We start from the raw sequence: 23,344 nt of genomic DNA, 5'->3' as shown, positions 1-23,344 counted from the left end.
GAAGATTTTCTAACCATCCTTAAGTTCGAAAAACCGCTAATTCCGCAGCATTTCTCCGGTTTCCCTCTTCTGGCCGGCCACAAGATTAACTTAAAACGGACGGAAACAAATTTTTTTCGGAATAGCTAATTTTCTGCCAGAAGTCTTACAGCTGGAATAATGGGCCAGTGTGAAATCGCGACTCAGTTGGTAGTGAACTGAAGTGCGTAGTTTCGAAGGCTTATCTTCACAGTTTTTACACTTTTCCTTTTCATCTTTATCGCGGCTTTTCCGTGGTAGCCGGCTTCGTTCAGTCAGAAGTCACGTCCATAGAAGTGATCACGTGATCACGTCAGGTCAGCCAGCCTGTCATGATAATTTTATTAGTCTATGTAGAACAACCTAAGATCTCCATTGAATTCAGAGCTGCCCTTCAAACAAGGCCCACAACTAACGGAATTTCAGTTTTACGAGGAACGGATAGAAATTTGTATATCTCTCGGAAGTTTGTTTTGGCGTGTTTAGAAAGGTCTTGAAATAGGGCAGGCTTTTCATTTAAGGCAAAGCACTGAAACACTGTAAAAATGCAAAACTTAACGTAAATTACATGTTTGCTACGTCATTATTCAATGATCAAGGATGCTGAAGTTCTTAACGCAATGGATATAATAAGAACTTTGCCGAAAACGTTTTATTTTGCTGGGGTTGAGTAAATGTCTCTCTTCTAACGGAATGTTTTAAATAAATGTTTCCGCCGTCTGCATGTCTGTCTTGAGTGGTTTTCAGTATCTTTCATATGTATTTTGCGTAATAGGGTCTAAAAAGCAAAGAAAAGCTAAGTAGAACTGTGGTACCACTGAATAAACAAATTAAGCTTTATTCTAGAGCGATTTTTACGCGCGGGAATACACCTAGGGATTCTTGGCAGGGGTCCAACTGATCAAATCTCCAATTCCTGACTCTATTTCAAATTAGAACATGCCATTTTCCACATCTGCGGTCAATCCTGGTTCTAAAGTCCACGTACGTTTTTATACGTGGTATTTGAATTGGGCACTTGAGCTCAAGAGAACATATTTATACTCTCTCGTTTGAGCTGTGTTTAAAATTCACATCGCTTCCGAAGCCGGTAGGGAATTAAGTTCAGATGATAAATTTTGCTCACTTTTCTAGTTCTTAATTTTAAAGAAGATACCTCTAAGGCGTAGAAAAACCCTCTAAAATGTTCCCCCGCTCCCAGTCCTCCCGGCGTGTGGCTTTGTAGCCCAGTTTGTAGCATCTGGGAGGCATGCGTTTGAATCACGTCAAAGCCTGAATCTCTGTTTTACTTTTCTTTTCTTCTGCAATGGAAGGAAATTGCAGCTTATCAGCGAGAATCATCGCTTTACTTGCTTTTCTCTCCCTGTTATTCGTTTTGCTTCGAAAAGACAAAAATATTTGGTCTAAACTGGCTCAAAAGCTATGACCTACCTAAATAATGACCCTCTCCTCCCCCTTGCACTTGTGGTAACCTTTACGTGATGAGCGGTAATGGACATTACAGCCCCTAATGGAATTGTTCTCAGACCTAATCATTTTTCAAGTAATCCCTTTGGAAGTTTATTGTTTCTGAGTATTTTATTTTTTTGACTGATTAGGAAGGGGCATAATCCCCATAAAAGAAAAAATCAATTGATAATCCAACTGCCATTGAAGTTTAAGAGGATTACTTCACTTAATGATAGAAATTTAGCACGCTGTGAATCAAGCATTAAGACTTCGCTGAAAGAGCTCTTGGTGAACTTTTAAACTAAAATTTGCGATTTAAGACCCTCAATTGCAGCAAAAAAATCATCAAAGATTCGAACTAAAAGACGCTTTTAAATTTCCTGCCTTGAAAAAGTAGTTGACCCTTATATCAGTCGTACGCCGACGCAGTCATCAGTTGTCATGACAACTAAGTACTTTGTGGGAACAAGACCTTTGCTTTGAGGCATAAGTGGCCTTTACGTGACATTCCCCTGTGAAAAAAGAAGATATCACGAGATTTATTGGATATCAATTGAGTCATGAAGATCAAGCGATAAGAGAACCAGTTAGAAATTTAAAGGGGATTACATTAAGGACAAGTTTATTGCCTTTATTTCTTGATTTGCTGAAGGAAAATACGTCATTGCTCGTGAAAACATAGAAAATAATTTTAAAATTTTGCTGAAAAGCCAAACTTTTTTCTCAAGTCTTTTTTGTGCGCTTTGTGGAACAGCGCGAGTGTTGTTTTTTTTTTTTAAGAAAACTGACTGACTGCAAAAATCTACGTGTGATGGATATGGATCAATATTTGGTTACCGACTGTTTAAAGTGCCAGCCTTTTTAGTCTTTGTTCTATCACTGTTTACTTCAAACTGCATCACTGACAATTCTTGATCTGTGTGACCACTGAAAATAATAAAGAAAGCACTTGACAATTTAAGGTTACACTAAGCATTGATAACAAACGTGCACAAGCGTAGCTACAGCCAGTATCTTTTCATCCGATCAGTGTAGGCGACTTTTTAAACCTTTAAACTACAACGATCTGATTGGTAATTCTCCCTCCTTAACTAACAATTCCTTTTAAATTTTTTACGAGAATTTGGAGTTAAATCACGATAACAACGTCTACCTGATAAATTAGAGTATTCTCATCACCTGTTTGCTGGATATAGTATGGATATTATAGAGAGAAGTCGCATGTTAATCACCTGTGGAAGTTAAAGGATTTAGGTTTATCTTTATTGCAAGCGAGGGTTGCTGTTGCTTCTTTATAGAGAATCATTCCTCTGCCGCATGCGCATGCGCATGCGCATGCGTAAAGGCCAGCACATTCCTTACATGTGCGCATGCACATTTTCGTCATAACATCTTACTGTTGCTGCGACGACACTTTTCCTTCAATGTTCTAGGCTAGATTCTCAGACTTGAAAGTGGTTGTTCTTCTACGCAATGATTTATACATTTCCCCATCGGCACGTGTTGGGAAAAGTAGTCATTACTGATTCGTTAAAAATCTCCTTATCATAGGTGACCGGTCAGAACATAAAATGAAAAGAATGTTTCTTTGTAATCGTGTGACCTTAGGAATTACAGCATTTATCTAGTGATTAAAGACCGGCTTTTTTCTTTACTTCCGGTATAGTACATAGATCTTTGCCGGATACAATGACGTCAATTGTAAATCTGATAAGCCCACGAAAGCTTATATGAATTTAAACAGAAAAAGAAACAAAAAAAAGAAAAAGAAATGCAACAGGCAGCAACACGCCCACGTTTAGCAACCTCTAATTCTGTTTGCTAACGGAAATGATTTTCATTAAGGTTCACAGCCTCTCACCGACAAACACGTACACTGATGTACGCCCGTTAGAGTACTGGAATCGAGCGAACCTTCCATCCTCTAGAAGTTTAAAAGAACGCAATTAATTTCAGTAGCGTCATATAGGATGGCCCCCGAATGCCATATAATCACTTTGCAATCTTTTGTTAGAAAATAACTTCAAGCGAATGATCGTGTATTTGGTATGTCTCCTAGTTTTAGAAGGAAAACTGCATATTCACTTTATTTTGCTAGACACTTTGATCTCTCGTATCATTCTAGGCTAGACGTGGTTTCTGAGGCCTTTCTTCATGTTTAGGCAGTTTGAAAAGATACAGAACTCTAGAAAAAAAAATTAATCTTTCAAATCGGCACCCTTAAATCCCATTCAGATTTCATTCAACTTATCATTCTTGTATTTCTAATGTTAGACAAGTTACCAAGCAGTCCTACTAATAGCGTAGCTCCATCTTCATAAACTTTTCATACATTGACATAGATTTTTTTTCGTTTTTTCACAAGCGTGGGACAAGGAAAAAATTCTGAGTTCCCATGACGAATCGAACCTCAAACCTTCGGATTCCGCGCTCCGATGCTTTACCACTGAGCCACATAAACTCCACGGTGAGCGAAGTTCATATGACACCCGTCCTGCATGCTGCTAAGATCAACAATGTTGATAGCGTAATATTTGTAGATAGAACTTGTCATAATTCGCTCAAGCTGGCGAAAGGCTGACGCTGAAGACGTCAGCTTCAGAAACTATTTACATTATAAACTTATTTTATTAAACCAAATTATCTCGGCGTGCACAAAGGTTTCTTTAGAATATTACCCACTTTTCTACGATTTTGTTTCTATCCTGTCAAGACTCGATAAATACAAAAAGTTCGAATCAAATTCGGAAATCGAAAATGGTATATTTTTTAAGAAAAATATAATCTCAGTGGGGAAAAATTAGCTCAAGATGTTTGTGTTGTTCAAGATACCTGGTGAAACTTACACAAACGAAGCAATATTTGGAAATATAAGCTGCTGACCATTTACCAATCTTTCAATGATCGTAAAGTTATTGTAAAGTTAGCAGAGGGTTGAAGCAAATTCTTTCACTTTTAACACCCGATAATTGGTAACATATCAAAGTTAACAGACTAAGAAATGCAAAACCCCAGCGAGGATACCCAATGGAACGATGCCTTACGTCGACACGGAATTTTACCCGAAAAAGAAGTTAGTGAAGATCAACTTATCGATCTTGTAGAAGAAACTGTCCAACAGAAAACAGGAAATGTAGTGAAAGCGTATGAAGATATGACTTTAGAGGAACTAGAGGAACTGGAAGATGAGGAAGATGAACGTGTTTTGCTACAGTATAGGTAGGAAATTTTTTTTGTACGGATTTTATTTTCTTATTTCGGCATGAAGTAGACGTGAAAGCTATTGCTGTCAATGACAATCTTGCTTTTACCATATAAGGCAATGAAAACTTAAAGTATGAAAATGGTAAACCTTAGCTGATTCAAAATAAAAATACCTTGTGTTAAGGAGTTAAAGACAGATACATGCCAATTGTCAGTTCAGTCAACAAAAGAACTTTTTTTTTTTACTCTTACCTGACGTTACCTGGTTTTTCATATGTCAAGAAAACCCTAGATGGTTAGAAATTTCACCATTCCCGACCTGTCTCAGAGTTTTCAGACTAAGGAAGTTTTGGAATGGAAGACATCCCTGACTTTCTGAGATGGTTCAAAATCAGAGGCATTTATATGTATTTATTACATATTATATTATCGCTGTGATGAACCTCACAATGCTTTTGAAATTCATTTGTTTTATAATTTTTAATGAAAACAGTACATGTTTCGGATGAAGCATCATCCATTGTCAGTTTTTTAATGAGAAACAAAATGAAATTATGCAATAAATAGTATAATAAAGACGTTAACAAGAATAATTAAAAAAACCAAAAAAAAAGTGAAACTATTTATTCTAAGGGAGACTGATTATTTTGAAAGGGATAAATTAAGATCAGTGTTTGACCTGCGAATTTAAAGATGGCTGCGCCCAAAGGATGTGCATGGCTTCCTTAATTTTCAATTGGAAGCTTGTGGAAGCAGAGTCCAGAATTTTAAAACAATCTTCTGAACAAAGTGAGCGACAATTTTCAGAAACTCTAAGGTACTTATATTTTCTCTGCGTGTCCCAGATTTCTGCAATGATCAGAGATTATTGAAGATAAGAAAAACTCATACTTTTACTGTTGGGGACATTGGTGATAATTTTACCTTGTTACCAATTTCCTTATATTGCTTGGCTCCACTGCTCATGAGTCACAAATGAAGTGGTGAAGTGGTGTCTATAATCTACCAAGACAAACATCTGGTACTCTCCCAATTTACATCCACAAAATCTGCAATAGTTGGGAAATAGTGAAATTACCAATCATCTAGGATTTCCCTACATGTGAAAACCAGCTTTTACCTAATAAATATCTTAAACAGTGTATTGAAATTCTCGATGTTGTAAAGTGAGTTTTATTATCAGAATGGTTCAAAGTTAGTCCTAAGACTGGTTGACTACAGACTCCCTGTTTACTGTTTACCTATTGAATTTTCACCTTTTTCTTCTATCCAATTGTTATAATCTGTGTTAATCTCTGAGGTTTATATAACTGATTATGCATGTAAGAGAACAAACTAGTCATTTGTGTTTCTCACCCACCCCTCTCTTGTGAAAGTGGAGGCACTCTACCAGTTTGAAGGATACCCTAGGTGGCATGTAGAGATGAGTCCTTGTGGTACATCTTTGGGACAGACTGTATTGTTTAAAGTGACTGCGACTCTTTTTCTTGTTAGAGTCATAGGTATGACCTTAAATCATTCTAAACCCTTTAACTCCCACAAGTGACCAAGACAGAATTTCTCCTTTCAATATCAATACAATATCAACCAGATAAGTAATGAGAATAGAGAAAAATATCAATTTGGGGATAATTAGTTGATCCAGTACTAAATTCTCTAAACTAACATTAAAAGAATTGTATGATTGACAGTAAGGAGAATTACAAATTTGATCTGGGAGTTAAAGGATTAATTTAAGCATCTTGCTCTTTGGATACAAAATCCTATAAACATTTTCATTAAAACTCCAGGGACACAGGGCACTGAATGGTATCTAGGATTATTCTTTCACCTGTACATCTTCTTAGAGGGAGTCACCATTTCTCTACATTTGAGTATTATGGTTTTTTATTTTTATTTATTTAATTTGTTTTATTTGAAGACAACAAAGATTGGCAGAAATACAGAAATTTCAGAAGGCATCCAAATTTGGTGATGTTAGAGAGATTTCTGCCCAGGACTATGTGGACGAAGTCAATAAAGCTGGCAAAGGAATCTGGGTTGTTCTTCATCTCTACAAACCTGGGTATCCTTTTGTGATCCACATGCGTCAATTCGTAATAAATAAGGATCAGTCTCCCTTTGATCCTTAAGAGTGACTTGTATAGAATTATTTTCTCTTCACAGTGTCACCTTTGAATCACACAGTAAGGTCATGAGAATAGAAAAAATGATCAACAACCAAAAAAGCCCTTGATTGTTAAACAAATTCTCCTTGTCAACATCTTAGGAAATGTATAGAGAACAGTGTGGAGAATATGCATTATGATATTAGGGTTTAAAGGATTGAAAAAAAAAAACTTGCATCTACCATGGAATATTTTGTGGACTAGCATGGAGCACCTTGCGTCTATCATGGAATACAATGTTACAAGTATAAGAAAGCAATTAACATTAAAATGTTTTTCCCTTAAACATCCATATTTTAAAAAATAACCATGGTAGAAATGTTATCGTTTCCTCTCAAAAGAAGCAACCTTTTACTTGTAAGAAAGATAAACTGAAATCTTTAAGTCCCAAAAGTGAGTAACTTGTAACTTCTCTCTATAATATCCCTACATTATCCAGCAAGCAGGTAATAAGAATACTCAAACTCATCAGGTAGAGGTTGTTATCTTGATCCAGCACCAAATTCTCGGAACTCATTGACAAGGAAATGGGTAGCAGATAGAGGGGAGAATTAACAAACAGATCTTGTGAATTAACGGGTCAGCTGAAAATCATGTCTGGGACTGCTGAACATGTCTTGAGATTAAAAAAATATGATTATTATTTTTTTACAAAATATGCATTTAACAGTCATATCTTCCTTAACCTAGCAAAGTGTTCCATTATGTACACTAGTAAATCAGTTCCTCACGCGCCTGGCTGAGAAGTTTCCAACCACAAAATTTTTAAAGAGTGTATCAACAACGTGTATACCAAACTATCCTGACAGACATCTTCCAACGATATTTATCTACTGCGAAGAGGACATGAAGAAACAGTTTGTAGGACCTTTTGCATTTGGAGGAATGAATCTTAAGATTGAAGGTAAGTTGTATTGAATAAAAAGAGAGAGGCAGAGATCTGATGATAACTGAATTCTCTGGTACTGTGCAGTAGTCTCTCTTTAAATTTCAGTGCTCTGAGCTATTGGTTTTTTTTTTTTTTTAACTCTTTACACCCTCACATCAGTATCAGTATTATCTTTACTGCTCTCTATACATTTCTTTAGGTTGTGATGAGGAGAATTTGTGTAACAATCAAGAGATTTGTTATTCTTGTGACCTAAGTGTGTGATTCAGAGCTGACATTATATGGAGAAATTAGATGCTAGTCACTCTTAGGTCAAAGGGCATATTACAATCCTAAATGTCTCCAGTCATGATGGCACAACTATAAACAAATCAATTTATGTTCCATATTTATTTCTTGTTTAGTGATTAATATTGGTGCCATATCTCTATACTCTATATTTATAGAATTGGAATGGATGTTGGCTGAAGCTGGGGCAGTAAAAACAGACTTAGAAGAGGATCCACGTAAAAAGAATAAAGTTCATGATGTTATGACAAGTTCTTTGCAACAGATGAACGCTAAGGATTCAGATAGTGATGATGATGATGATGATGAATAGCATCCAGAGAGCAATTACTGGATATATTTACTTTACTTCCCAACAAACTTAAAGCTTCAACATCCCCCCTGCCTTGGGTAACTCACCAGCATTTGACCATGGTCTGTGCCTAGGGGGGTGGGAAATCTGAACCTTGCCCTGCTGGGGTGGGGTGGGAATACAAGTAGAATGCAATAATTGAATCTTTAAATGTTGAGGTGTTCAAGGTAAATAGTTTCATTTTGCAAGTGAATGGCTCAGAAGAAACGGTCTACAAGGTCTGGGTTTCAACACTTTGTCAATGTGTAGAAGGTCACTGTCACTGATATGGCCTTGTACAAAAAAATTGGCTCGGGCATTGAAAAACAAGCTTTACCCTGAGGGGGGGGGGGGAGGGGAGATATTCGAATAAATTTATGGTCAAAAGTTCAAATGCCCAAAGCATTGCTTGGGGGAGGGGAGGGAGAGGAAATGTTGGAGCTTGGAATTGCAGGATGCATTATGTCAGACATTTAAAAATCATCTTGAAAATTATCTCAAGAAACAAATTTAAGAAATCCCTGTTTATTTGATTAAGCACCCAACCTCAAATAAGGAGGAGTTTTGATTATTACTTCATGACTCACTTACAATCTCTTAATTCACTGCCTGTGTATAGACATCTAAACATTTTGTTATTATTTCTTGTTTTGTTGCAAAGTTAACTTAATACTTGCTGAAAATGGTGGGGATCAAATAAGCACCCAAGTTTGAAAAAGTGCCCTCCTCAGATAAGTGCCAGCTCCAAAGGTTCAAACATTTTATGAGTGCCCAGAGCACTTTGCAAGTAATTACAGTATCTACCTATCACTTAATTTTTTAATAGACAGAAAAGTGGTGGGGAAACTTTTTTAATTACTTAGAGGGGACAAATAAATGAGCTAAGGAGAGTTTAAAAAAAAAAGGCTCTTTTTTAACCTGTGTCAGTTGTCCTCTTCACAACCAATGTTAGCAATTGTGCTCTCAATTTTTGGCAGTAGGAGGCCTGGGTACAAGATTTGGGAAAATTCTTTTACCACTGACTCTCTCCAATAAGTCGAAATCATAAACACAGATTTCAAGATTTTTCTTTGGTTTTATTGCAAATATTTGCTTAAAAAATACATTAACAGTTTTTTGCCAACATATCTATCTTCTCTGGCTATTTACAATTGATCATTGAAGATCATGTACATTGAGGAGAATTCCTCCTTAAATAATTTTGTCACTGTATTATTTGGGTCAAATTGTTACTTCTCACAGTCCTAATACGTCGTGGTACTTACATTAAATAAACAATAACTTTTAACTTTTATTTGAAATAAGTTTCCACCTTTGAAATGATATATATGACTATTAACTTGTAATTAAAACTACAGATTTGGAAACAAAAATTACCGCTACGTAAATCTTGTGTCTTTATCGTGTTTAGTAAAATAAAATTAAGTTAGATTTCTCGAGAAAAAAAATAAACTGGCGCGCTAGATAGGAGGCTTGTCGTGTTCCAAGAACGCATGAGAAACGCGTCTTAAACGCGATAGAAACGCGTCACAAGGACAATCTGGCAAAGCCACCCAACCCTTTCACTCCTACAAGTGACGAGGAACTAATTTCCTCTTACAGTATCAATACAATATTGAGCAGACAGGTGATGAGAATAAAGAAAAATATCAACAAAAAGAAACTGATTTGACTTCACACCAAATTCTCGTAACTTACATCGATGGAAATGTAGGTAGGTGAAATTGTGGAAGTGAAAGAGTTATTCTAACGAGCTGATGTATCTGCAAACCGTGATAAATAAATAATGTAATGTATTTCTGTACGATGAACCGTGAGTCATTAAATAATATTGTTATAGACAACTGAGGATTTGAGTAACTAACGAGGTAAATGAGAGTATTTTAAAGTTCTGTTGATCAACAAAAGTATATCGCAAGATCTGGCGATCGAAATGATAAGGTCATCTAGACTTAATAAACCTTATTCTTATCGCCGCGTATTTAATTCGTCGACTGGCAAATTCAAAGAGTTGTTGTTGTAACCAATTCTTAAACACTTGCTCTTTTTGTTAACGGTTGAAAACCTAAAAATGTCTCTGCTTGAAACAACGGAGGCTAAGTGCAATTTCCCATTGACCAATCACCAACTGATATCTTAAACAGACCAATATATGAGACCTCATGAAGAAGAAACGTGTTGCCAATGCTAAGCGCGGGAAAACCACAGCCGGTGAAATACGCAAGGAAACGAATGAAACGTACTTGAGAGAAAACTTTGCTGCTAATTGGTTACAAATACTGTAAACTTGCTCTGATTAGTTGAATATTTTTAGCCAAAGAGAGCTATGCAAACCTAATCTAATCTAACGCAGACGCACAAAATAACGCAAGAAAACTATAAGTAGACTATCACCGTTTGGGATAACATTTCTAACATGACCGAATTTTTTACGAAAGCTCCATCAGTGCTTACTTGTTCTTACATAGTAAGAAAAACATCAAAATTTTGCAGAAAAAGATCTGAATTAACGGGCTGTACCGCCCAAGCTTTTACAAGGAAATTAATAACGTTTCGCGACTCTTCGGCTGAAAAAGGAGACACCCAAATTCTGACACTATATATTCGTACCCGGACAAACCTTTTTCACTAAACCGACAATAGCTACCTTAAACATTCTGACGATGCAACACAGGTCACAACACAGCGGTCGAACGTCAAGCATGCGCAACGGAATCAATTCTGGCCGGCCGCGCGCCAATTCCCCGCGCGAAATTTCTAAAGAAAACATTAAGAACTAGCGCTGTCTCACAGCATAAGCGAAGGATAATTGAGACGTAAATAGAAATTGGTCAAAAAGGAAACAAAGATTATCAAGTTTATTTACAACTCTTTTTCGAGCCTCACCGAAAAAAAGTTATACGTCTTTAGAGCGCCGTGACTTACTGGCTCGTGTGGCTGTACGTAACTCGTGAGGGACAACTTGGTTCTGACGGCCTGAAAGCTTGCCACATAGTTGTTGTTACGTTTGCCCCTGTGCAGACGTTTAACCGCTGTGTTTCGCTCATAATTTACAATAATGATAGGCATCGGAATACTTTGACGAGGCTAAACAGCTTCCTGTTATACCTGGTATCACAGAAAAGCTACTAGACAATAACAGCCGTAGTCAATACATCTTCGTGAGGCAAACTAGGAGAATACCATCATTATCACCGATCAAAAAACCACAGTGAGGTTTATCGGCCAGCGGCTTGCCGTAAAAAGCATGTGCGTTAAAACTTAAAGAACCCAGTTCTACTCGGTTTTGAAATGCTGTTGCATCCATACCCAAAGCTGGAAACAAGAAAACTTCCCCGCAAGTATAGTTTGGTTATATTCTGAGTAAAAATACTTCTCCAGATGGAGCTTGGAAGATTTGCCAAACAGTTTTTTCATCACAACATTTAAGTTTTCCCCTTAAAAGTCCGTTCACGTTTTACGAGTCGACGAACCATGCCCTAAAATGCATGTTGGACGCAATGTATACGCGTATTGCATGCGTATTTAACGCGGTCAAATAAAGTGATTGGGGTACAAAAGAAAGTACGTCAGTGCAAATACAAATGTTTCTGCTGCGGCTGTATTTTGATAAACTAAATTTGCAATTCGTTGCTTGGCAACATACTTTTTTTTCAATCGGCCGATTTTTATTTTGTTTTTTTCAACACCGCCTGCGGTCGATATTTAAGACTGTCTGAGACAATCCAGCACAATATATTAATTCCAAAAACACTTAACGAGAGTGATTCAATTTGACAATTTGAAGACTTCACCTCCAATTTAAAATGAAAATACATTATGACTTTTCATGGCAGCCAAGAAACGACATCATCGTTTCGTGGCTACCATCAATTACTGCGTTTTTCACGTTCCTTCTTCTACGAGGGAAAAACGCCGAAGAACGTAGAAAGGACATAAAAGGCGCGTTTGCTTCGCAAACTGTAACTAAATTTTTTTGTGTGAAATTTAAGGTTTCATTCAAGTTTCTTTCTCGTAACAGAAACATTTGCACTTGACTAACAGTACTGGCTTTTTAATTCTATATTGAATTTTCAGATGGCGTTAGTTAAATAATAGATTAATATAACTTTAATTGTATTTAACTATAAATTGCGTTGATTTTTGACCTACTCTTGTTAGGGAAGCCCCCTTTGCTCGGCCGTTCTTCTTTATTCCAACTAACCATTTTGTGTTTTTGTACAACAAGAACGAATGGTACGTGTTTTCTTCCTGAATTTCCTTAAAAACGCAGTTTAGCGACGGTTCCTCCTATTTCGATTAGAAGAAAAAATAAACAGTGTGAGGAGAAATGGCGGAAGTTTAAAAGCCTTATAGCAGCAGTATTGGAGTGAAAAGAGCGCAAAATATTCCTTTTTCCTATTTGCGCCTGTGTATCGAGTACAACGCTGTGGCCAATCACAGCATAGGTATCAAAGCAGTCAGCTAATGAGAACTTGAAGCGCATACGGTGTTAAACCTGGGAAAATGCTCAGGGCTACTTCAACTGTAGCCCTTGAAGCTTTCGTGTGATTGGTTGAGAAAGATCAACCAATCAGAGAGTAGCAACAGTAAAAACTAGTGACTCAATCTAGATTTTTCGGCCGGTATAAAGAGCAGCCATTAAATCCCTATCTCTTAACAATCACATAAAACTGAGCATTTCTACTTACAATTCCCTGTAAGACACCTTTTTCACTGAACGATAAATATCTTTGACTTGTCAGGCCCAGTATCATTAGCAACCCGGTCCCGATTGAGTGGAACTCCAATTCAGCTGTTGGAACATGAAAAAAATAAAGTAGATTAGTTTCCTGGAATACCGCTCAGTATGTGTTAGTGATAGTTAAAAAAAGTTGTTTATCGTAAGACAACACAGCGGTCAAACGTCGAGTATGCGCAAATAGATCAATTTTGGCCGACCGCACGCCAATTTCCCGCGCAAAATTTCGAAAAACACAACTTGGCTCCGAAAGTACGCCTCATTCGTTAAAACGTTCGCGCATGCACACGCGTCTGACCGCTGTGTTTCGTGATACTTTGCTGTCAGATCAGGTTGAGCTTCGGCAAGCCTGTATGAGTGCTAAAAAGCCCACTCAAAAACCAAAGGGGTGGGGCAAGTTTGGTTCTTTGTCAAATGACAGGGGTGTAAAGCCTTCTCGACTCCTTTTTTCGATCTTCTGGAGTCTCTACGGGGAAGGAACGCAGGCTCACTTCCCAAACTGCGGCGGGAAATCGAGCCTTAAAAGTACTTGAAGAGTAGAGTTTTTTGTCTGAAGATCACATCATGTAACTCGTATCACGGTTTATACCTAGACCTTTCCATTCAAATTAGGTCACTTGACTTCTTCGTTTTTTTTTATTTAAAACAAAAAAATTTATTGAAGCACTTACCTAGAGGAGAATTACTGTCCGTAGTCCCGTCCACGGTTCCATCGCGTTTAATTCTTAAAAGGTAACCATTGCGATTAAATAATTTTCCCCTCCGTACGTATGTCGGAGGTTTTTTATGCAAGTTTCTGTCCATTTGTGGTTTATTCATCGTAAGGCGCATATACACCTGATGTTCAGGTGAGATAAATGCCTGTTCTACGTTATCCGAGTCATCATCGAAACCACTCGCCTCCCTTCGACTGCCCTTCGGCGAGTTTCCGACCGGCAGCGCTTCCGACGGAAGGAAACTTGAGTGGGAAACACACAACAGCAAAATCCAACTCAGCGCATTTGCCAATAAAACCTGGAAACAAGTAACAACATTTTGACTCAGTAACTGCGGCAACCAGGCCATAACAATGGTTTAGATTTCTCTTTGAGAGCATAAAGGCTTAATGAGATGGTTGCGTTGCATGTGCTTTCAAATCACTACCGGCCTTGGCCAGAGTTTCCTCTCGATGAACGGAAACAAGAAGTAAACTCTTTCAAATTTTATTTTACCTTTTTAAAGGTTTTTCTCAGGAAAACAATCAACTCTTACCTTCATCAGAAACCTCAGTGAATCAACATAACCAGGTCAGATCAAAACAGTCTTATAATTCAGTCTTATAAGGTCAGTAAGAGTTTAGTTTCACAGAGAAACAATAAACATTCTGATTTCTAAGGCATTGTATACGTTGGAATGTCTTTCACCTAGCACCTTTGTGAGATAATGAGAACAGTTTTTAATTAATATTCTTTTTTTGAACTCGCCGTAACTAAAAGTTAAACGTGCGTTAAAAATTCACTCTTTCGGCAAAGCCGTTTACTTTTCGCTCTACAATTCGCAAGAGAAAACAGAACATTAAAATGATTTGGCTTAACGTACACTTCTATAGTAAGTACATGAAGATCTAGAATAAAGGCGCTGGACATAAGGACGTTTTGAACAAAACACGTGAAACTTGGATGTGCAAAAATTTAAGTGACATAAAAGGTGCTATCTAGAATGGAAACAAAGAGATGTTTCTATTGAGGCAGGCCAAGGTCAACCTCATTTCAAAACAAGAGCTATTTGTTTTGAAAACAACCGACGTTTACCTCCTACGGTCGCCTGACATGAATCAGGTGATACTGTACACGAGTGTCAAATACGACTTCAATAGGGTAGCGAGGGTTGATTATCTCGTTCACACTTTCTCAGGTGAGAAAGTTGTATAGCCTTGGTGGCGTGCTTTCAGGCTGTCAGAACAAAGTTGTCTTTCAAGAATTATAAACTGCCCGATAAGGCCCAAAACATTAAATAGATAAATCAAGAGGAAACTGTGGTTAAATAAGCATTTTGTACGAAAGTTATCGATTTTTTCCTATTTATTATTCAAAGAACGTTTTAATATTGTTTCTCTTAGTCTGTGAGACAGCGGATGTTTTCCACTAAACTTCCGCGCGGGAAACTGGCACGCGGCTGGCCGAGATTGTTTCCCTTGCGCATGCCTTAAGTTTGACCGCTGTTTTTTTCCCACCCTCTCACCAATCCCTTTGCCAGAAGACACAGCTGACTGATGTCTGCGCTTTTCTTTTACAGAACAGCCTCCAAAAAATTTGTACACCCGCAAAATATTTTAAAAGTTAATTTTTTCTTTAATAACACTGGGAATAGGAAAATGCCTTCAACGACAGCAAAACGCCCCGATTTTAAATGCCAGCACCTTTTTCTCCACAAATTTATCTGAATTTTTCACCTCGAACACTTGAGCCCGCTGTATTGACTGCATACCTGTGACGTAGCAGTTCGTTCTTCAACTCTGCCTTGCCAGAACTCTTTTGTCAATGCCGTAAAAGTCAAGAAAGGATAAACCCCTTGTAAGGAAATGTCATGGAAGTTCAGGCTTGCTAAATTTAGAAACCCACCATCCGGAAATTCGTTAAGGGTTCTTAAGTATCCTAAAAAATATTGTCGTCATTTCCGGGCTAATATTCGGGTGCAACATAGAAACAGCCTCAAGGAAAAATAGTGGTCAGCGGTGTCACATTACAGAGTAAAAGTGTGTGGGTAGATATTGTTTACAAATGTATTCCTCCGTATTTGCATCGGCGACTTAGCGTTTCGGTGCTTTGATTCCATCTGATAAAACTGTGGTATGAAAAGATTGCACTTGATAAAAAATTAAAATTTTACTGTGGTTTTATCGCGTCACATGAATTCCGAAGTATTGGATATGAGGTTCTTTTCAAAGTAGCTTGTAATAATGGCAATTGTGTTTTGAGCAAATGAGCTCTGCTTTCTCGGATATTTTAAATCACTACGATACTTTCTCGAAGCCTTTGTTTGCGTAACGATAGATAAACGCTGATGCAATCGATGTCAGTTTTGACTCATAATCGTTGAATGGGAAGTTGAAGTGATAATCTCGCCGACGTGAAAAAATCTAATTATCAAGAACTTGAAATTCTTTAAACAAAAACATGATCAATACGACAAAACTAAAGTGTCCAAAATCACATGATGAGTGTTTGGAATTCTTTGCTCTTTCACAACTACGTTGCGGTTTTATTAGTAATGCGTGCGTAAATAACATCTAAAAGTCTTCCGGTCTATCGGACAGGCGGTCATAGAAAAATACATAATGAGACATAATTTGCAAGTCAGCGAGGTTGCATTCTGTAATTATTACTTAGAAAATTACTCTTAATTGCTGTCAGTTTAGTCTTTAAGTGATCGGACTACATCTAAGTATAATAAGAATCGTTGAACAATTATCAATTCCCTGAATAGACCAGTAAAATTGACCGTAAAGTAGACGTCACTTTGACAACGAATTTACGAGGAAACCTACCATCGAGCGAGGCGGGAAAGTTATTAGTTTAAAACATTATATTTTACCGCGGGAGCTGACAATATTCTACTCCTCTGAAGTTCTTAAATGCCATCAGCAATTAGTAGATATCATTTCCAAAATAAACGGAAGAGTGATCATCAAAATAAACAGTTCGAATGAACTGTTAAGATTCATCAAATCTAGTGACAGGTTGTGCTGTTTGATTCCAAAATGAAATCTTTCATTGCTTGGAATCCCCTCGGTAAGAGCTAGAAATCGATGCAGAAATCTCGATAGTAATGTTTGATTATAAAATATTGACAACACGAAGCTTCAATTTGATCAGAATTTTCGCTGAAAATTTTAACCGACAGTTATTCAAAATACTGATCCAAAGGCTTATGATTTAATAGTGACCTTATAATAATAATTTGGCATGGCACTATATTCATCTGGTATTGGCGATGGAATTTTTCACGAAAAATTCAAGGCAAAATTTTGTTCGGAAATCTCTTGGCAACGAATTTTCAAGTTGGGAGTCACGAGACATCTTGCCTTATTAATGCTTTAACTGGTAAAAGATCTCGACAGATCTCCTTCTAAAGCCTTTTTTAAGAGGCCACCGCCTACAGTTTCTATGAAGGCTGCATATCTGGCCATTTCGACCGAAAAGCAAAGAGAAGCCAATATCTTGTAATCGCCAAGCGCGTGAAACTACCTTACTCAGGAAGTTTGCACGTGGAATTCACTGCTATTCAATTTCACACACAAAACGTTTCCTAAAGCTACCGTATGTAACAATCAATTCCAGCCGAGCGTTCGAAGCGGAAAAATCTTTAAACGTTATTCATCTTGAGACTAAGAAGTAATGTACTATCAAAATAACCCCCTCAAAAGAATTTCATTCATAAGTTTGTGGGCGCCAGTGTTTGTATACACACGGAACGCAAATTACTACCATGACCACTCGTCCACAACTAAACGAACTAACACGATTTTAAAGCCCGATTTTTCATTGTTTTAACGTAAAAAGAATCATAATATTTTCGAAATTCTTGATGTACAATAATGTTGACTGTTTGACGCTCACTTTGGGAAAATACCGAGCGACAATTTCCTCAAAACGGCGTTCACATATTCTGTAATTACCGTTTGCACACGTCAGACAACCAAGTCCGAGTAAGTTCTAATTCTCACAGATAGGACAAATCAATTCTACTTCCTAGAAAGGGAGTCGTGAAACCTTACCTTGTACATACTAATAGACACTGAAATTTCATCTACTTCGCCGGATCTCTCCTGAAATTATTACCCGTCGCTAGGTAAGCTTATATTTCACCAAGCGAAGTTAAAATGAATGAGATCGGAAACACGTCGGACGATTTACCGGCGCATCCCGAAAATAAATTAAGCCCACCCACTTACTTCGAGAGGAAAGCGACGTAAAATTCTGTTAAATTTAACCTCCGATAATGATTATAGAATAAACAAAATCTTTAATGGCTTAGAGGTTTTAGACAAAAATGTGGCATCGTAGTTGAAAGCTTCTAAAGCGACAAAACAACTTAGTCGTGTTTTTCCCGCCAATCCCGAGAGGAGATGACGTAATTGGACAGCGGAGATCCCCAGAGTACGATAAGATTTCATTTACCGTGATATTTCTATCATCTCCTAAGACTTCCTCTCTTTAGCAAATCCTATCAGCTGCCTCACTAAAAACTGTTGACTCGGCGTTTATTATGCGTGTTTCTATAACTACACACCCACCACGCAAATATTACATTTATGATGCATAATTTGGAGACCTTGTGATATCTTGAAATACTCCTTCGCAATCATTCACTCTAGATTTCATATGATGCCTTCTAATCGCTTCGCCTAACTTGTCTTTCAAACAATCCACTCTGAAATTGCCATCGCTAGCGAATTACGTTATGGTTTTAATTTAAAAGCTAAAAAGTTATCGAAATTTCTCGACAAAACGAATGGATTTTACATCACATGACGCAAAATGGCATTTTGTTGGACTAAAATACTTCGTTTGCGTCAGAACTATCCATGTGTTGAAAGTACCAGTTTAAGTTGACAGAGAAGCTAATATCCGTTTCAATTATTATCTTGTTTTACGAAGATTTCGTTATTTCTTCAAAATTCACAGGTAATAAATTAATCCCCTAATTTTGCTGTTTTGAAAGTAAATGTAATCCCTTGGGAAATTGAACATTCTAGTGTCTTCGTTAATCATTTGACTGAACAAAACCTTTTACCTGAGTGGAGGAAATTGGCACTTGCCGTAACGAACAGCACCTGTTTCGTGTCGCAATGACCCGCCCACGCTGCACATGTTGGCCGTATTGTATCAGTGTATCTCTGACTGCGCGCGAGTCAAAACATTTTTTGTGCCAAATACTTCTTATACACACCCTGCAGGTGCGAAAGAATGAAATAAGGCGAGGTGAGAGAAACCCATGGAGCGAGTCGTAAATAAAACCATGTCTGATTTTTGAGAACAATGCAACTGCAGATGGCTTTCTTTCATATAGCACGTGATATACACTTTACAAATTAGCATAGATAGTTCGGATCCTTTTTCGTTTGAAATTTTAAAGGTTTGAAAATGATATGAATGGAGGATAAAAAGACAATTAAGACCAGAAATCTGACTCGATTTCCAAAATTATCTGTAAAAATGAAATCGATCATGATTAACTATGTTGGCGAAGGGCTAGCGCACGAGACGTCAGCTTCAGGAACTCTTCATGGTGGCCAATTAACATTATGAAATCAGTTGAAAAACCACTATATAAAGTTAATAGTCTCATTTCCCTTGAGTTTAAAAGTACAGAACCTCATTTTAAAGAATTCCACCCCGTGTTTAATGTTTTATATTTTTGAATTTTTTTACAGAACAACGTTAACTTGAGTTCAGTAATCTTTAGCTTTGAATGGCAAAATTAGAGGTGAAATTTCATTACAAACTTTATTCTCAGATTTTCGACAAATACCTAAGGAATCACAAATCTGTTATGATTTCCATCATTGAGAGATGGCGCATAAGAACTGAGTGGGTAATTTCCAGCTCCAATTTTTTTTTTAATTTGACAAGCGGATAACCAGGATGTAAGTTTCAAGTGTCGGGTCGTTTCCATGTTTGCTAATGAATATTGCGGTGGTCGATATGAGATCTGAGTAGGCGACTCTCTCGTTTATTGATAAGGACACCTTTTTGGAACTCCGTCCACTGGGTATTACAACATGCTAACCAAATCGAACTTTCCTTGTTTTATTTATGCAAAACATTGTCCTAAGCTGTTAACCTTTGAGAACAAAAGAACATCTCTCTGGGCTCATCTGAATCTAGTAATAAAAGCCTATCTCGCCGTAGACTTTTCTTTAGCTCAGTGGTGAAGCACAGAAGCGCCATATGAGGAGGTCTGGGCCTCAATTTTTATCGCAGGAAATTCTAATCTCTTCTTTCCCACGCACGCGACAAAATAAGTGATAACTCTGTCTATAAAGGCTCAGAATACTAAATGAAGATGATTTTTTTTTCAATTATGAATGGCGGCACGGAAGAACTATCAAAAGTAACGCCCATGCTTTTCGCAAAACGTTATTCCGCCTACAACAGCTTAAGAATCAGTTGGTCAAATAAACCATGTGATAATGGAAGATTGTATGAGATTTAAATCAACAGACGTGACTTTCCGTGCGATGACTTAGCGAGTTGTTGCAATAGATCAACGCCTATTCTGCCAGCACCACAAGAATACCAGCTTAAAACCGGAGAATTTCACCGCGTATATTCTTTTCAAGGTAAACTACAAAGGCTGCCTGGTGGCAATGATGATTCCATCTGGTAAACGTGTCGATAAGAAATATTAAAAATTAATATAAAGAAAATTTAGTTTTGCAAATTGTGTACAACTCGACATAAGTAATAAGTACTGAAAAAAATGGATCGAAGTTAATGGCTATTAGTTATCTTCAGAGATAATAACTTGTTATTTCAGGCCTCAGCTCTTAGCGAAATCGGTGAAATTAGGTCTGTAGTCGTGAAATAGAGGTGTAGATTTATCACTAGAGTGACGAAAAAAAAGGGTATCAGCGCAAGTTGATCCAGTTCCCACATAATTATCGAAAGTCATTTAAGATCAAGCAAAAACGTAAAAATTCTGTTAAGAAATCTCAGTTTCCGTGACAGGATTGGACAAGGACACACTAGGGATACATACACCACCAAATAATGACCCAAGTTGCAATGACGACAACGTCTTACGTCGTGATGAATTGTACTCTTCACGCGAATGATAACGTTAGTTACTGCATGTGTACTTTGTTTTTCTCTGTTGTATTACACGATTATTCCTTATTCCACAAAACAGTGGCTCCATTAAAACTGAACAGGTTCATTATTTCTTTGTAGCTGTCGCGATTAATCGTGACTACACAAATGAAGAAAACACAAAATTTAAGCAGGCCTCGACGGGATTCCAACCCAGGCCTCACAAACGTTAGTAAGGGTGCTACTACCAACTGAGCCACGAACCCTTATGTTGGGAACGAGGCAAATTTGACTACGTAGTTCACTGTACCATGCCGTCCACGCGCCTACCTTCTTGTATCAGATAAACTGACGAGCGAATGATATTCGATTATTAGCATTGTGCAGTTCTTACGACAAGTTAGGAAACCACTTTTTTTCTTGCTGGTTCCTCTTTCACTGATTCAACTTAAATTACATGTTGCGAGCTACAAACAGATAACATAGACTCCTTCACTTAAAGGCTGACGAACAATACCGACTATTAGCACAAATTTTGTATCCAACTCACCATTGCTCGATGTAATCGGTGTAAAATAATGCCTTTGGGTTTCGAAGCTTTTGTGGTAATCGAAGTCAAGTATTCTTGATGAAGCAAAACAAATATTAAAGGACACTTACGGAGACTTTCTTGTGTCGGCGAGAAGAGACTTTAAATCACTCATGAAAAACCAACACACATACATGCCCTTTTTAAATATTGGCTGAGACAGCACAAATATTCCGGTACCTTAAGCAGGTACGCTCACTCTGAAAGCAAAACACATTTCAAAATATCCGTCAATAACATTTCTGTGGTTTAAAACTACAATTCTAGATCTTAAGGAACAAGGAAGTTGGATGGGATTCCGCAGAGTTTTTTCTTATAAACGACCGTCAGTGTACGTAAATAACTCTGCTCAAAATCAAAAACAACATTAAAAATATCTTTGTGATGTATTTGTGGTTCGTAACTACGATTTTAGATCTCAAGGAACTCGGAAGTCGTTAAGAGTTAAAGATTCTGTGAAGAGTCTTCGAAGCGGAAGACATTCCATTGAAGAAATTATCAGAGCAGAATTAGGAGTGCATCTTGCACGAGTAACTACCTGATTGCAGGACTTAAAAGGAAAGCATTTCTTCTGTACCTTACTGGAGAGGCAACCATTTTAAGCTCGACTTAAGAATGCGTTTTAGAGACTCAACGACGACTTGCGAAACTCGCGTCCCACAGGTAACGAATAAGAGATGAAACACGTACAACAGACAGTCAAAATGTTGTTTTGATCTTTGAAGTGCTCTATTGTAAATACAGCTTAACATACATTCTAAAGATTCGAATCTCTGAGCTTTTAAAAAATCCGTCATGAAACGACATTGCCAACATAGATGTCGTATATTATATATTGGATATGTATTGTTCGAGGATAACTGTTATGTTGTGCGATTCTTGTAGATAGCACAGATATAAAATGAGTTTTAAAAGCTCTCTTGAATTATGCAAAAGTCATGTGCAAGTCTCTGAAACTATATTGAAATAAGCAGCATCATCACTTCAGAGGGCGATAAGCGTTTTAAAATGAAATCAAAAACGTAATAAATTTGTTCCTGTTTATTAATACGGTATGCTTATTTGGGGGCATTTTCAATAGTGTGATCTCGTCTCGTCGGCCGAAAAAAGGCGGTTGCTTTGATAAGCTAGAACTTCCGTATAAATGAAAAAAATATTTAATGTGTAATTAAAATATTTTCGTCGGTTACGGAAACACTGATATCTATAATCGTAGCTAGGTCTTTCCACCTCTAGAAACTTCATAAATTGCTCTATAACTTGATAAACCATGGTTTGGAAGGATAATGCACTTTGAAAGTTTTTGTTGTCGGCTTTCTTGACAAATTGATTTTCTCTGACAAGAGTTTATGATTGTACAATTTTGTCCTGATCATGCTGAGAGCTTTTGCAATGATTCCAAACAAAGAAAGGCTGACACTTTGTTTGATTTCAATCATAATCTCATGTCTCCGATCATGCTGAGAGCTTTACCAGTGATTCCAAATAAAAAGGACCGGAATTTTGTTTGATGTCATTCTTTCCAGCTGAAGTTCCGGCTTTTTTTTTTTTTTTCTTTTTCTGCAATCGATCTCTGCAGTTCTTCTCCCCGACTTTTTCCCATTATGTCTATTCTCTTTGTCGCCTGTTACGCTGAAGCAAACACAGAGGTTGATCCAGGTGTCACTCCACCCAAGATCGAAATCTTAATTCTCCTTACTGTCTCCCGTACCTCTCTTTTAAGTCATGTTCTGAGAATTTGGTTTTAAAATCAAACAATATCCCTTGACTGATGCTAACAGTTTCCTACTCACAACGTGTCGGCATCATTAAATTATTGTAATGGGAGAAATACTTATGCTCACCCCGAGGGAGTGGAAAAACAATGTAGTCAT

At 37.4% G+C, this 23,344-nt stretch overlaps 2 protein-coding genes across 2 annotated transcripts; one reads left to right on the top strand and one right to left on the bottom strand.

Annotated features, from left to right (window-relative positions):
• Positions 1 to 4,363: 4,363 nt before the first annotated feature.
• Positions 4,364 to 8,706, top strand: LOC136281250 (phosducin-like protein 3). The gene is made up of 4 exons (XM_066167580.1): positions 4,364 to 4,686; positions 6,593 to 6,736; positions 7,535 to 7,743; positions 8,175 to 8,706. The coding sequence occupies exons 1-4, from the start codon at positions 4,469 to 4,471 to the stop codon at positions 8,327 to 8,329; spliced, it is 726 nt and encodes a 241-aa protein (XP_066023677.1). The 5' UTR covers positions 4,364 to 4,468; the 3' UTR covers positions 8,330 to 8,706.
• Positions 8,707 to 12,392: 3,686 nt separating this feature from the next.
• Positions 12,393 to 17,962, bottom strand: LOC136281215 (fibroblast growth factor 1-like). The gene is made up of 4 exons (XM_066167508.1): positions 17,845 to 17,962; positions 13,760 to 14,102; positions 13,039 to 13,142; positions 12,393 to 12,637 (listed from the first exon to the last, which is right to left on the bottom strand). The coding sequence occupies exons 1-4, from the start codon at positions 17,851 to 17,853 to the stop codon at positions 12,458 to 12,460; spliced, it is 636 nt and encodes a 211-aa protein (XP_066023605.1). The 5' UTR covers positions 17,854 to 17,962; the 3' UTR covers positions 12,393 to 12,457.
• Positions 17,963 to 23,344: the final 5,382 nt, after the last annotated feature.

Source organism: Pocillopora verrucosa, chromosome 5, assembly GCF_036669915.1.
Source record: "Pocillopora verrucosa isolate sample1 chromosome 5, ASM3666991v2, whole genome shotgun sequence".
Classification (NCBI taxonomy): Eukaryota; Metazoa; Cnidaria; class Anthozoa; order Scleractinia; family Pocilloporidae; genus Pocillopora; species Pocillopora verrucosa.
Note: the sequence above shows the minus strand (reverse complement) of the source record. Positions and strands in the feature narration are given on the sequence as shown.

Coding starts and splice junctions, on each gene's coding strand:
- LOC136281215 (XM_066167508.1), bottom strand. Junction 13,143..13,759: donor GGACAGTAATTCTCCTCTAG/GTAAGTGCTTCA, acceptor ATGTTCCAACAG/CTGAATTGGAGTTCCACTCA. Junction 12,638..13,038: donor AAGGTGTCTTACAGGGAATT/GTAAGTAGAAAT, acceptor TAATCGAAATAG/GAGGAACCGTCGCTAAACTG.
- LOC136281250 (XM_066167580.1), top strand. CDS start 4,469: ATGCAAAACCCCAGCGAGGATACCCAATGGAACGATGCCTTACGTCGA. Junction 6,737..7,534: donor CTTCATCTCTACAAACCTGG/GTATCCTTTTGT, acceptor AACCTAGCAAAG/TGTTCCATTATGTACACTAG. Junction 7,744..8,174: donor AATGAATCTTAAGATTGAAG/GTAAGTTGTATT, acceptor CTATATTTATAG/AATTGGAATGGATGTTGGCT.